The 13668-nt window shown below is 44.9% G+C and overlaps 1 protein-coding gene across 1 annotated transcript in view; it reads left to right on the top strand.

The window, feature by feature from the left end:
• NTSR1 (neurotensin receptor 1) overlaps positions 1–13668 on the top strand; it is a 1601958-nt gene that overhangs the window by 1514449 nt on the left and 73841 nt on the right. Inside the window, exon 3 of the mRNA XM_044090403.1 lies at positions 12747–12837. Within this exon, the coding sequence (XP_043946338.1) occupies positions 12747–12837 (91 nt within the window). The remainder of the gene's footprint in view (positions 1–12746; positions 12838–13668) is intronic.

Raw genomic sequence — 13668 nt, 5'->3', positions numbered from 1 at the left:
TGTGTGTGTGTGTGTGAATGCAAGCAAACGGCAAGTGTGTGTGTGTGTGTGTGTGTGTGTGTGTGTGTGTGTGTGTGTGTGTGTGTGTGTGTGTGTGTGAATGCAAGCAAGGGGCAAGTGTGTGTGTGTGTGTGTGTGTGTGTGTGTGTGTGTCTGTGTATGAATGCAAGCAAGGGGCAAGTGTGTGTGTGTGTGTGTGTGAATGCAAGCAAGGGGCAAGTGTGTGTGTGTGTGTGTGTGTGTGTGTGTGTGTGTGTGTGTGTGTGTGTGAATGCAAGCAAGGGGCAAGTGTGTGTGTGAATGCAATCAAGGGGCAAGTGTGTGTGTGTGTGTGTGTGTGTGTGTGTGTGTGTGTGTGTGTGTGTGTGTGTGTGTGTGTGTGTGTGTGTGTGTGTGTGTGTGAATGCAAGCAAGGGCAAGTGTGTGTGTGTGTGTGTGTGTGTGTGTGTGTGTGTGTGTGTGTGTGCATGTGTGTGTGTGAATGCAAGCAAGGGGCAAGTGTGTGTGTGTGTGTGTGTGTGTGTGTGTGTGAATGCAAGCAAGGGGCAAGTATGTGTGTGAATGCAAGCAAGGGGCAAGTGTGTGTGTGTGTGTGTGTGTGTGTGTGTGTGTGTGTGTGTGTGTGTGTGTGTGTGTGTGTGTGCGTGAATGCAAGCCAGGGGGAAAGTGTGTGTGTGTGTGTGTGTGTGTGTGTGTGTGTGTGTGTGTGTGTGTGTGTGTGTGTGAATGCAAGCAAGGGGCAAGTGTGTGTGTGTGTGTGTGAATGCTTAAAAAGCTGGGCATTAATCCCTATATCACTCGATGGGTTGCCAACTGGCTTACTGAGAGAACCCACGCTGTAAAAGTAGCCCACTCCAAATCCAGCTTCTGACAAGTCGGAGTACCTCAGGAGTCAGTCCTGGGACCGCTCTTGTTTGGCATCTACTTCTCTGAAGTATAGGCCAACACTAAGGGATTCTGGCTAACAAAGTTCACAGATAACTGCAACCTAGGAGTCATTATTGAATCCCCAAATGTTATGGATACTGTAAAAAAGGGCCTTACAGAAACAGATGCTCGGTGCCAGAGCCATGGGCTCAAGCTGAATGCCAAGAAATGTATAGTTATCCCCTTTGGGAAAAAACATGTACCCAGGAATTACCACATAGGTGGCAGTACACTAAACACCAAAAGTGTGATAAGAGACTTAGGGACACAGGTGGACAGTGGTCTCATCTTCAATAACCACATTGCCACAACAATCAGGAAATCCATCTATATGACACACCTCATCACTAAGGGCTTTTCATACAGAAAAAAGGAGGTCATTGTCCCACTGCACTCATCCCTCATTAGACCCATTATAGAATACAATGCCCGTTTTGGTATGTACCCCTCAAGACATCTGCAGCAACTGGAAAGGCCATAGAAATACCTCACTAAAAGAATCACAGGCCTAAAGCAGATACCCTATGCTGACAGCCTTAAACTCCACCTATACTCTGTCACATATAGTCTACTCAGAGGCGATCTCTGCTTAACATACAAGGCCATGTCAAACCCAGAGCTGTTGGACATGGTGCACTTAAAGAAATCCCAATCCCTCAGAGCTACATGCTCCAGGGATCTAAACCTTGTCATCACAATAAACAATTAAATGCTGGAAGGATAATTTCCTGACCCAAAGACTGCCCAGACTTTGGAATTGACTGCCCATACATGTCAAGCAGACCGCCTCTTTGGCCCTCTTCAGACGGGACACTGATGATTGGATGGGAGAAAGGAAATTAACCCCGGGGATCATGTCACTCACCCTGCTAGACAGGGGTCCAGGGTAGAAAATAGTGTGGGAAGTAATAGCCAGGGAATTGTTATGGCTAGGCTTGTATAGACCCTAGGGCCGATAGCCTAGTACCAACCTATGAACCTATGGTTAACAGACTGCTATCAGAAAGAAGAAGCCCTTGAGTCATTTTAGCTGTTGTCAAACAAACTTTGCATCTGTGTGATAAGGGGCAAGTGTGTGCACGTTTGTGTGATAAAGGGCACTCTGCCAGTATCTGCTGAATTTTACAAGACCACTTTTATCTCTAAAGCTGACCCAGCACAATCTGGTAGTTAGATGTAACTTTAAATTCACTGTATACTGGTATGGTCTTCATATACTGAATTGGTAAAGTCTGTTTTATGATTTAGTGTTGAATTGTCACTTAATTCCTGTAGGTACTGGTGTGCCTTTGCTGGGTAATTTTTTCCCTGTGGTTGTGGAACTGTGCAGTTATAAAGACAAGAAGAATTTGATTGTTCCCAGGTGGTGTGGGTATGGTTGCTTAATCCTCCCCTCAAAACCATAACACCTTTAGTTTTGCAGCCGTGTTTGGATGGATTGGGATCAGGGTGATTACAGTTTATAGGTCTCCTTTTTGCTGGGATTTATGTAAGACCCCTAAAGTGGGAAGGAGGAAAGTTTAAAAATAAAACATCCTTCATGAAAGGTCTGACGTGGAAGATTGTGTATGTGGTTATGCTGATAAGGATTGGAAATTCCTGTGTTAACACTAATGTACAGTAGACATTTTATTGGATTGTGCTGTAGAAGCTGAAACTGTGGACAGGTTTACTGGGCTGTGTAAAGTAGGGCTCACTAGTGTTGGATTAAAGTACTTTAATAATGTTGTAGGTGGAAAACTGTTCAATGGGTGCATTTCATGTAAAATTTGAATGGAGCGGCTTGATGTGTAAGATCTGTATAGGCATGTGTTTCTGTTTCTGATGTCTGGACAGCCAAAGTACATAATTACTCATGCATTCCTTGGACGAAGGTCTGGAGTCATTCTTAATGTTGCCAAACAAACTTGTGGTTATGTGTGTGAAAGTGTGAGTGTGTGAGCTGAGTGAGTGTGGTGCGTGAGTTAAGTGAGTGTGGTGGGTGAGTGGTGGGTGAGTGAGGTGTGGTGGGTGAGGGTGAGTGTGGTGAGTGGTGAGTGAGTGTGGTGAGTGGTGAGTGGTGGGTGGGTGAATGAGTGAGTGTGGTGAGTGAGTGAGTGTGGGTGAGTAGGTGAGTGAGGTGTGGTGGGTGAGTGTGGTGAGTGGTGAGTGTGGGTGGTGAGTGAGTGAGTGTGGGTGGTGAGTGTGGGTGGTGAGTGAGTGAGTGTGGGTGGTGAGTGAGTAAGTGAAGGGTGTTGAGTGAGTGAGTGTGGGTGGTGAGTGAGTAAGTGTGGGTGGTGAGTGAGTGTGGGTGGTGAGTGAGTGAGTGTGGGTAGGTGAGTTGAGTGTAGGTGGGTGAGTTGAATGTGGGTGGGTGAGTGTGGGTGAGTGAGTGTGGGTGAGTGAGTGTGGGTGAGTGTGGGTGGGTAAGTGTGGGTGGGTGAGTGTGGGTGGTGAGTGGGTAAGTGTGGGTGGTGAGTGAGTGTTTGAGTGTGGGTGAGTGAGTTGAGTGTAGGTGGGTGAGTTGAATGTGGGTGGGTGAGTGTGGGCAAGTGAGTGTGGGTGAGTGTGGGTGAGTGAGTGAGTGTGGGTGAGTGAGTATGGGTGAGTGTGGGTGGGTGAGTGTGGGTGGTGAGTGGGTGAGTGTGGGTGGTGGGTGAGTGAATGTGGTGGGTGAGTAAGGTGTGATGGGTGAGGGTGGGTGTGGTGAGTGGTGAGTGATTGTGGTGAGTGGTGTGTAGTGAGTGTGGGTGAGTATGGTGAGTGAGTGTGGGTGAGTGCAGTGAGTGAGTGTGGTGAGTGGGTGTGGGTGGTGAGTGAGTGAGTGCGGGTGGGTGGTGAGTGTGGGTGGTGAGTGAGTGAGTGTGGGTAGTGAGTGAGTAAGTGTGGACATTGAGTGAGTGAGTGTGGGTGGTGAGTGAGTGAGTGAGTAAGTGTGGGTGGTGAGTGAGTGATTGAGTGTGGGTGGTGAGTGAGTGAGTGTGGGTGGTGAGTGAGTGGTTGAGTGTGGGTGAGTGAGTTGAGTGTAGGTGGGTGAGTTGAATGTGGGTGGGTGATTGTGGGTGAGTGAGTGTGGGTGGTGAGTGAGTGAGTGAGTGAGTGTGGGTGGTGAGTGAGTAAGTGTGGGTGTTGAATGAGTGCGTGTGGGTGGTGAGTGAGTGAGTAAGTGTGGGTGGTGAGTGAGTGAGTGAGTGAGTGAGTGAGTGAGTGAGTGAGTGAGTGAGTGAGTGAGTGAGTGAGTGAGTGTGGGTGGGTGGTGAGTGTGGGTGGTGAGTGAGTGTGGGTGGTGAGTGAGTGGTTGAGTGTGGGTGAGTGAGTTGAGTGTAGGTGGGTGAGTTGAATGTGGGTGGGTGAGTGTGGGTAAGTGAGTGTGGGTGAGTATGGGTGAGTGACTGTGGGTGGGTGGGTGAGTGTGGGTGGTGAGTGGGTGAGTGTGGGTGGTGGTTGAGTGAGTGTGGGTGGTGGTTGAGTAAGTGTGGTGGGTGAGTAAGGTATGGTGGGTGAGGGTGGGTGTGGTGAGTGGTGAGTGAGTGTGGTGAGTGGTGAGTAGTGAGTGTGGGTGAGTGTGGTGAGTGAGTGTGGGTGAGTGCAGTGAGTGAGTGTGGGTGAGTGTGGTGAGTGGGTGTGGGTGAGTGAGTGAGGTGTGGTGGATGAGGGTGAGTGGTGAGTGAGTGAGTGTGGGTGGTGAGTGAGTGTGGGTGGCTGGTGAGTGAGTGTGTGGCTGGTGAGTGAGTGAGTGTTGGTGGTGAGTGAGTGTGTGTGGGTGGTGAGTGATTGGTTGAGTGTGGGTGAGTGAGTTGAGTGTAGGTGGGTGAGTTGAATGTGGTGGGTGAGTGTGGGTGAGTGAGTGTGGGTGGTGAGTGAGTTGTTGAGTGTGGCTGAGTGAGTTGAGTGTAGGTGAGTGAGTTGAATGTGGGTGGGTGATGTGGGTGAGTGATGTGGGTGAGTGAGTGTGGGTGGTGAGTGAGTGTGGGTGGTGAGTGAGTGGGTGTGCGTGGTGAGTGAGTAAGTGTGGGTGTTGAGTGAGTGAGTGTGGGTGGTGAGTGAGTGAGTAAGTGTGGGTGGTGAGTGAGTGAGTGAGTGTGGGTGGTGAGTGAGTGAGTGAGTGGTTGAATGTGGGTGAGTGAGTTGAGTGTAGGTGGGTTAGTTGAATGTGGGTGGGTGATTGTGGGTGATTGTGGGTGAGTGAGTGTGGGTAATGAGTGAGTGAGTGTGGGTGGTGAGTGAGTGGTTGAGTGTGGGTGAGTGAGTTGAGTGTAGATGGGTGAGTTGAATGTGGTGAGTGAGTGTGGGTGAGTGGTGAGTGAGTGTGGGTGAGTGTGGGTGAGTGAGTGTGGGTGAGTGTGGGTGGGTGAGTGTGAGTGGGTGAGTGTGGGTGTGTGAGTGTGGGTGGTGAGTGGGTGAGTGTGTGTGGGTGAGTGAGTGGTTGAGTGTGGGTGGGTGGGTGAGTAAGGTGTGGTGGGTGAGGGTGGGAGTGGTGAGTGGTGAGTAGTGGGTGTGGGTGAGTGTGGTGATTGAGTGTGGGTGAGTGCAGTGAGTAAGTGTGGGCGAGTGTGGTGAGTGGGTGTGGGTGATTGAGTGAGTGACGTGTGGTGGGTGAGGGTGAGTGTGGTGAGTGGTGAGTGAGTGAGTGTGGGTGGTGAGTGAGTGTGGGTCGCTGGTGAGTGAGTGTGGGTGGCTGGTAAGTGAGTGTGTGGCTGTTGAGTGAGTGAGTGAGTGTGGGTGGTGAGTGAGCGTGGGTGGTGAGTGAGTGTGGGTGGTGAGTGAGTTGTTAAGTGTGGGTGAGTGAGTTGAGTGTGGGTGGGTGAGTTGAATGTGGTGAGTGAGTGTGGGTGAGTGGTGAGTGAGTGTGGGTGAGTGTGAGTGGGTGAGTGTGAGTGGGTGAGTGTGGGTGTGTGAGTGTGGGTGGTGTGGGTGAGTGTGTGTGGGTGAGTGAGTGGTTGAGTGTGGGTGGGTGTGGGTGGTGAGTGAGTGTGGGCATGAGTGAGTGGTTGAGTGTGGGTGAGTGAGTGAGTTGAGTGTGGGTGCGTGAGTTGAGTCTGGGTGGGTGAGGTGAGTGTGGGTGAGTGGTGAGTGAGGGTGAGTGAGTGAGTTTGGGTGAGTGAGTGGGTGTTGGTGAGTGAGTTTGGGTGTGTGAGTGAGTGAGTGTGTGTGTGTTTGTGTGTGTGTGTGTGTGTGTGTGTGTGTGTGTGTGTGTGTGTGTGTGTGTGTGTGTGTGTGTGTGTGTGTGTGGTTGAGTGTGGTGAGTGGTGAGTGTGGTGGGTGGTGAGTGAGTGTGGGTGAGTGTAGGTGAGTGATTGAGGTGTGGTGGGTGTGGGTGAGTGAGGTGTGGTGGGTGAGGGTGAGTGTGGTGGGTGAGTGAGTGTGGTGACTGGTGAGGGTGGTGGGTGGTGAATGAGTGTGGGTGAGTGAGGTGTGGTGGGTGAGTGTGGTGAGTGGTGAGTGTGGTGGGTGGTGAGTGTGGGTGGTGAGTGAGTGAGTGTGGGTGGTGAGTGAGTGTGAATCTCATTTTTGGATGTAATTTCTAAATTTTTTAAACTTTGTTTTTGTATTGTCATATTGCTTTACATTGCCCTACTGATATGTGACAAAGTACAGGCAGAAGCACAGTAACAGCTGCAAAAACTAAGAGCATAAATTTTCAATAACCTTGCGAATACATTAATTGCATGTTTTTACATAAGAAGCAGAAATCTGTCACAATTAATCGACAACATTACATCTGATTACAGGAAGTATGCAATACCGTAATTTTTTAAATTATGACTTAAAAAAGCATGTTGGTGCTGTCATGCAAGTCTGTGAAATATCTCATGTTTATAGAGCATCATTTGTTAGCTATTTAACCAAATGGGAAGTAAAAAATAAGTGGGAGTTTGATGCTTTGTGAAACGGCGATTATTCCCATTGCTATGGGTAGTGTTGTCGCCTCACAGCAAGACGTTGTCCCGTTCGATTCTCAGCCAGAGCATCTTCTGTGGAGACATGCGTGAATGGGCGTACCTTCGTTGAAGGTTGTGCATTAGGGCTGGCAACTCAGCACGTAAAAATCAACTGCCAATTATTAGCGGACCGGAGTTTCGCTGTGGCGACCCCTAACCGAGAAAAGCCGAAAGACACAACAACAACAACAGCAATATGTAGCTTGGTTCTAAATTTGACAGGAGGAGTGCAACAAAAAAAGTGTCCCACAGTGAGGAGGGAAAGGCTGACAAGAAAACAGTACATTAGTCTGGTCACCTGCTGTGAGCTGTCAATCACATGCAGATAATGGGTCAAATTACCCTTAGCTCTTTGACAGCTAGGGAAGGTAGGTGTGAAGTGGGAGGGGAGATGCCTTGAAGAACTAGATTTCATCCTTCACAAAAGAAAGCAAGTTAGTATTTTCAAGAAGAAAGAGCAATAAAATGCACTTTTCAATTCTGTTCTGTAGCATCTGCACTGCTTGTGTTTGAAGTAGTCACTGAAAAAGGATAACATTTTAACCAAAAGTAGGGGACTTTAAGACAGCAGTCAATGCCTGTTAAGTCAATGAAGTGACAGCAGCTTAAGGGAAAACGTGGCAGATCTGATGCAATTTTTTGGAGACAATCAATGCATTCTGGGATACTTAAAGGTAGAGTAAACAGTCTGAATTATTTCAAAATGCCAGCCCCCATGTGGTCAGAGTCAGAAATTGCATATAAAAATATCTAAAAAGCTCTAAATAGTCCCAGAGTGCTGTTAAAATGTAGGAAACACCAAACCATGATGAAATAAATATGTTTTTTGAGTCTGAGGGTGTGGTTGTCCTTTAATAAACTTAATGCTAGTCTTGAGTCAGATTGGATTTCAGTGAGAAACCTTTCGGCCATGAGAAGCTGTCCATGGTGCTGATCTCCCCAGGTGGCACACAAACCCTCTGGCTACCAAGGCTTATAATTACTGTCCTTTTCTCTTCCTGTCTAAACACATTTTCACTACAGCAACTTGAAAGATTGCTAATAATTTAGAAGAGTTCTGTCAGTGTTATGTATGAAATTATCCATTATTCGGTTTTGGTTTACCAATGTTTTTAGTGCAGAGTAATTTATTGATTAAATCACTTCCAGGAGCTAGTAACAGCACTGGCTGGTATACGAAATACTGGCACCTCTTTTTGTGAATGTGCTATTCCTTCATTCCAAAAACTGCTCCACATTATTCCCATCTGATGAGCTTTTTTACAGGCAATGCTAGTTTTTAATGCAGGCATGGTGACAAGTGTACCTATTGATGGGGGTGGGGGGTGGTCCTTTGCTACTTCTCTCACTCTTGCTCTATAATGCCCCTGCCTCTCAGGATAGACACTGTCTCCCCACGCTTGTTTTATACCATTTTCCTCAGAGTGTGAAGAATCACTTCTCCTCCCTTGTTCTGGATGATGATTTTTTTTTTCACTTCTCTGTAACTGTGCTGAATTACTCTTGTTATGCATGTTTGACTGTATATAATTAGCCATCACCTGTAGCAGCTCAAAACGTTCCTGCATTTTTTTACCTATAATAGATTCCAAAGGTTCTAAACGTTACTGTGATCATACCACAGATAATTTGAGGGGACCCATGCATGGGATAATACATTTAGGTGCTGCCTCTGTCCATTAGTAGTAAAGGGGGCAGTTCTGGGGTAAATTTTGTGTTTCCCATTCATAGATCTAAGTTTTGCTTGGACAGAGATAAATTTTGTTTTATGTGGAGTAGGAGTCTTACACAGCAATGGTATCCCCTGCGAGATGAACTTGTCCTCCAAACCATTCTGTTAATGTTGCAGAAGAGGTTTAGATCCTTGATGCCATTTAACTTGCTGATATGCAGTAAATCCATTAGCAATGGATCAGAGGATGCCTTGTATGCTAGACACAGGTCACTTCTTAGCAGTCTGTAGGCTACCGAGTATAGTGACAGGGCTTTGAGTCAGTCCATGCAAGATATTTTGTTCAGGTCGTCTACCATTTCAGTAAGGTATCTCAGTGGGCATTCCAGCTGTTGCATGTGTCTAGATAGATACATGCCAAAGGGGGCATTATATTCAATGATGATCCTAATGAGGGTTGAGTAAAGGGGACAATGACATCCCCAGGTCTAGACACTTCCCTTTGTTTATAAGCTGCGCCATATAGAAGGACTTTCTTACAACAATGCAAACATGTTGGTCAAAAGTCAGGTCACTGTCCATGTAAGTTCCCAAATCCTAAACAACTGGATCAGCTCTTAGGGGCATATCGTCAATTTGGTAGTTTCTTGGGGTAGATGACTTCCCAAAGGATACAATAATGTATTTTTGGAATTTAGTTTCAGTCCATAATTTTGGCACCATTTATTAATTTGGGATAAACCTTCCTGCAGGATGGCTAAGTCATTTGGGGATTCAATGACTGCGCCTAGCTTGCAGTCATCTACAAACTTAGTCAGCCAGAGTCATTTGATATTAACTTTTACTTCAGAAAAGTAGATGCTGGAAGCTGTGTCAGCTACAGTTTCCTAGAAACACCTTAGAACTGGGAATAGAAGACAATGTTAGAGTGGTATACATTTATTTATGTATTTATTTTTTATTTGTTTACCAAGACTGCATATTAATTACAGTGTGGCCAGTTGCAGGGTCAGCCCAGGATGCCAGAAACATACACAATTTTGTAGTCATTAACATAGGTAAAACAAATAGTGTGCATTAGGTAGTCAAACATGCATATATAAAATATTAAATTTATGTACATAATTACATAAGGAGGAAGGGTAACAGCATGATAGGGGGATAGAGGTCGAGTAGCTAAGGAAGATGAAGGGAGGAGGAAGGGAGAGGAGTAGAAGGAGAGATAGCTAAGGAGATCACCTGAATAGTGAAGTACACACTCAGACTAGACAGTGTTAGTAGAAAGCATATAAATGGACAGATTATTGAAGTCAGTGAATGGTTTTAAGTAAAATGTCTGTCAAGTCATGCAGTTGTATTCTGATTATTTTAGCAGGTAGCACTTCAGATGAGGCCTAAAGAGTGAATAGTCTGACATTTCCACCAAGTCAACAGTGAGTGATTACCATACCTTTGAGGCAAGGGCTGAGAAGCTGTGGCTGGAGGAATGTAATTTGAAAGAAGGTGCTTATAGAAAAAAGCCAATTCTGGTTTGGTTTTGGTAGTTGGAAGATGAGGTTGTAACAATAAGGTTTCATTTTCAGAGGGGAGTAGATGTCTTAGTAGAATAACTTGAATAAGAATGAGTCCAGGAGAAAATGTTCTCTGGCATGAAGCTTTGGATAGAGTGTGACAGCAATGTTCATTTGGGGGAAACTGAAGATGAATTACCAAATTTTACTAGAAAGATTTTGACAGAGGAGGAAGATGCAAGGGAAAAACATATTTGAAATGGGCAAGTAGGAGACCATTGCCTATAGCAGCTCTAGCAGGAGGAGAGAAATTGAGGAATATTGTTGGCCCAGAAAAGTAGGTAGCTGACTTTGACTCATAAATTTCCAGTGTATTCATGAAAATTAAAGAATTGGTCTAGTCAAATAATTGGGTATGTAAAGGACTAGGACTGTCAAACAGCATGTCTTTTTTTAGTTTAGAAGCAATTTTTTGGAGACAGGCCATTTGTGCATCTGTAGGAGGTCTTTTTGATGTTGACTTTCAATTAGTTTATTTAAGGGACCTGTAGATGATCATATCATCATTGTAAAAACATAGAGTTAGTTATAGAATACAGAACAGAGCAGGTACAAAGGGCAGAGCATTGCGGGACACCTGAGTGAGTCTAGGCAGTATCAAAGAGAACAGATTCAATCTTTGCATTGAATCTTCTGTTGGAATGGAAGTCTTTGAATCACTGGGTAGATTCAGGGCTAATGTAGGCATCCTGAAGATGATAACATTTGGCCTGAAATGAGTGCTGCATAGCAATCAGAGGAAGGGGAGTACATTAGTATAGCAATCACTGCAAACAGCAACAGAATGCTAGGAAAGATTGCTGGACTGTGGGTTTCATAGATGCACACATCATACTCTAGTTTGGATATGTCTTATCTGAAATACCACATTCAGCTTTGAAGGTCATATCAAGAAATTGTGTTTACACATTTTGCTTTTTAAATGGGAAAAACATGTTGAAAAATGTTATATAAACGTTTTGTAAATTATTAGAACTATTTTAAAAACTTCATTAAAAATGCATCTGATGTCTATTTGCATGCTTCAAAATTTTAATAACATAACAAAATTAACAATGTTACATAAAATGGAAGCCATAGAAGCTATATGACATTATATTGTGTAGCAGTGTGTTTCAAAATGTTTCCAAAGTGATAACGGGAATGAGGGGGGGCATGATAAGACCCAGGGGAATGGGGGTATGATAAGACCCAAGGGAATGGGGAGCATGATAACACCCAGGGGAATGGGGGTATGATAACACCCAAGGGAATGGGGGGGGTATGATAAGACCCAAGGGAATGGGGGTATGATAAGACCCAAGGAAATGGGAGTATGATAAGACCCAAGGGAAGGGGGGTATGGTAAGACCCAAGGGAATGGGGGTATGATAAGACCCAAGAGAACGGGGAGCATGATAAGACCCAAGGGAATGGGGGCATGATAAGACCCAAGGGAATGGGGGCATGATAAGACCCAAGGGAAGGGGGGTATGATAAGACCCAAGGGAATGGGGGCATGATAAGACCCAAGGGAAGGGGGGTATGGTAAGACCCAAGGGAATGGGGGCATGATAAGACCCAAGGGAATGGGGGGGTATGATAAGACCCAAGGGAATGGGGGTATGATAAGACCCAAGGGAATGGGTTGTATGATAAGACCCAAGGGAACAGGGGGATATGATAAGACCCAAGGGAATGGGGGGTATGATAAGATCCAAGGGAATGGGGGGGTAAGAGAAGACCCAAGGGAATGGGGGGTATGATAAGACCCAGCAGTATGATAAGAAGCAAGGAAATGGGGGGGGGGTATGATAAGACCCAAGAGAATGGAGCGATATGATAAGACCCAAGGGAATGGGGGGGTATGATAAGACCCAAGAGAATGGGGCGGTATGATAAGACCCAAGGGAATGGGGGTATGATAAGACCCAAGGGAATGGGGGGGTTATGATAAGACCCAAGGTAATGGGGGCATGATAAGATCTAAGGGAATGGGGGGTATGATAAGACCCAAGGGAAGGGGGGTATGGTAAGACCCAAGGGAAAGGGGGCATGATAAGACCCAAGGGAATGGGGGCTATGATAAGACCCAAGGGAATGGGGGCATGATAAGACCCTAGGGAATGGGGGGGTATGATAAGACCCAAGGGAATGGGGAGGTATGATAAGACCCAAGGGAATGGGGGCATGATAACAGCCAAGGGAATGGGGGCATGATAAGACCCTAGGGAATGGGGTGGCATGATAAGACCCAAGGGAATGGGGGGGTGTGATAAGACCCAAGGGAATGGGGGCAGAATAAATCAAAATAGGGAGAGTGATACTGCCTGGCATAGGTAGAAAAAGGGTGTTTATGCAAGGTAGCTGACACATTGGGGTACCTGTGATACTCATGGGATTTGATGGTGTAAAAGTCTTTTTCTTTAAGTATTTACATATGTGCACATGTAATAACACTGGAATGTCAAAGATGAGTTTAATATTCACTGACTAAGATGTTTATATCTCCAAATTTTCTAAGATGAAAGAATGATAAATGAAATGTTTTTCCATGATCATGTTTTTTAGTAACAGAGAATTATGTCTAGAAAGAAGATACTTGAGGCATATACCTATTTTACACAGTTGTCCCACTACCATGTAATCATAAGGGGTTCATTTCTTGTCTTACAGGGGCTGTTGTGATTGCTTTCGTGGTCTGCTGGCTCCCATACCATGTCCGTCGACTAATGTTCTGTTACATTCCAGAACCCCTTTGGACCGAGTAAGTATATGCATAACCCTTTCACATCATCTGCAAAAGCCCTCTGTGTACATGCACTGCATGTTAACATATTAGTTGCTCCATTAATAATATTTAAAAAAAAACATTAAATTCACTGCATTTCATGCATGCTAAGCTCCTCAGGATAATGTATATAGTAAATTCCAACATGTTAATAGGTAATTGATATTATCTTATTTTGTACAATATGTCTAAGACCCACAGCTTCTTCCACAGACCTGCATTACTCCTGAAATGTGTTTTTTCACCATTTCACGTAATTAATTAATACTGATATCTTTTATAGATACAACTTAAATGTTACAAAGGAAACACATGTAAGTTTTAGATTGCAGAATATTTCACACCTGTCTGCATTTGAAAACAGCAGCTTTCTAAAAGTTATTCTAAGACAGATCCAAGACCAGAAAAGTTATCCAGTTACGAATATTGTCTCACACACTGACAGCATGGTGACTTTTTATCATAAGTTGTTTTTTTTTTTTTACAAAATCTTGTTGAAATTAAGGTCATTGCAGAGTAGGGTAATAACAAAGCTGAGTTAATAAAATATGTATTTATTTCCTCTTCCACAAAAATAACTTTTAAACATAGTTACTTTGAAAACTATGTAGCACATTTAAAAGAACTGTGGAAGTAAGTTGAAGACATGTTGTTGAATGACACCCCTAATGGAAAACAAAGGTGTCATTTACAATATAAGAGACTAGATTGCTTACGTGACAGAAAAATATTAATATACCTCTGTTAACTAAGTAGGACCTATTAGACACAAGTGCCACTTTTCAGGCTTGATTTTTAAGCAATGGT

Source organism: Protopterus annectens, chromosome 12.part0 (assembly GCF_019279795.1).
Source record: "Protopterus annectens isolate FY-2018-M chromosome 12.part0, PAN1.0, whole genome shotgun sequence".
NCBI lineage: Eukaryota > Metazoa > Chordata > Ceratodontiformes > Protopteridae > Protopterus > Protopterus annectens.
The sequence above is the reverse complement of the archived record's forward strand: the minus strand, read 5'-3'. Positions and strand labels throughout refer to the sequence as shown.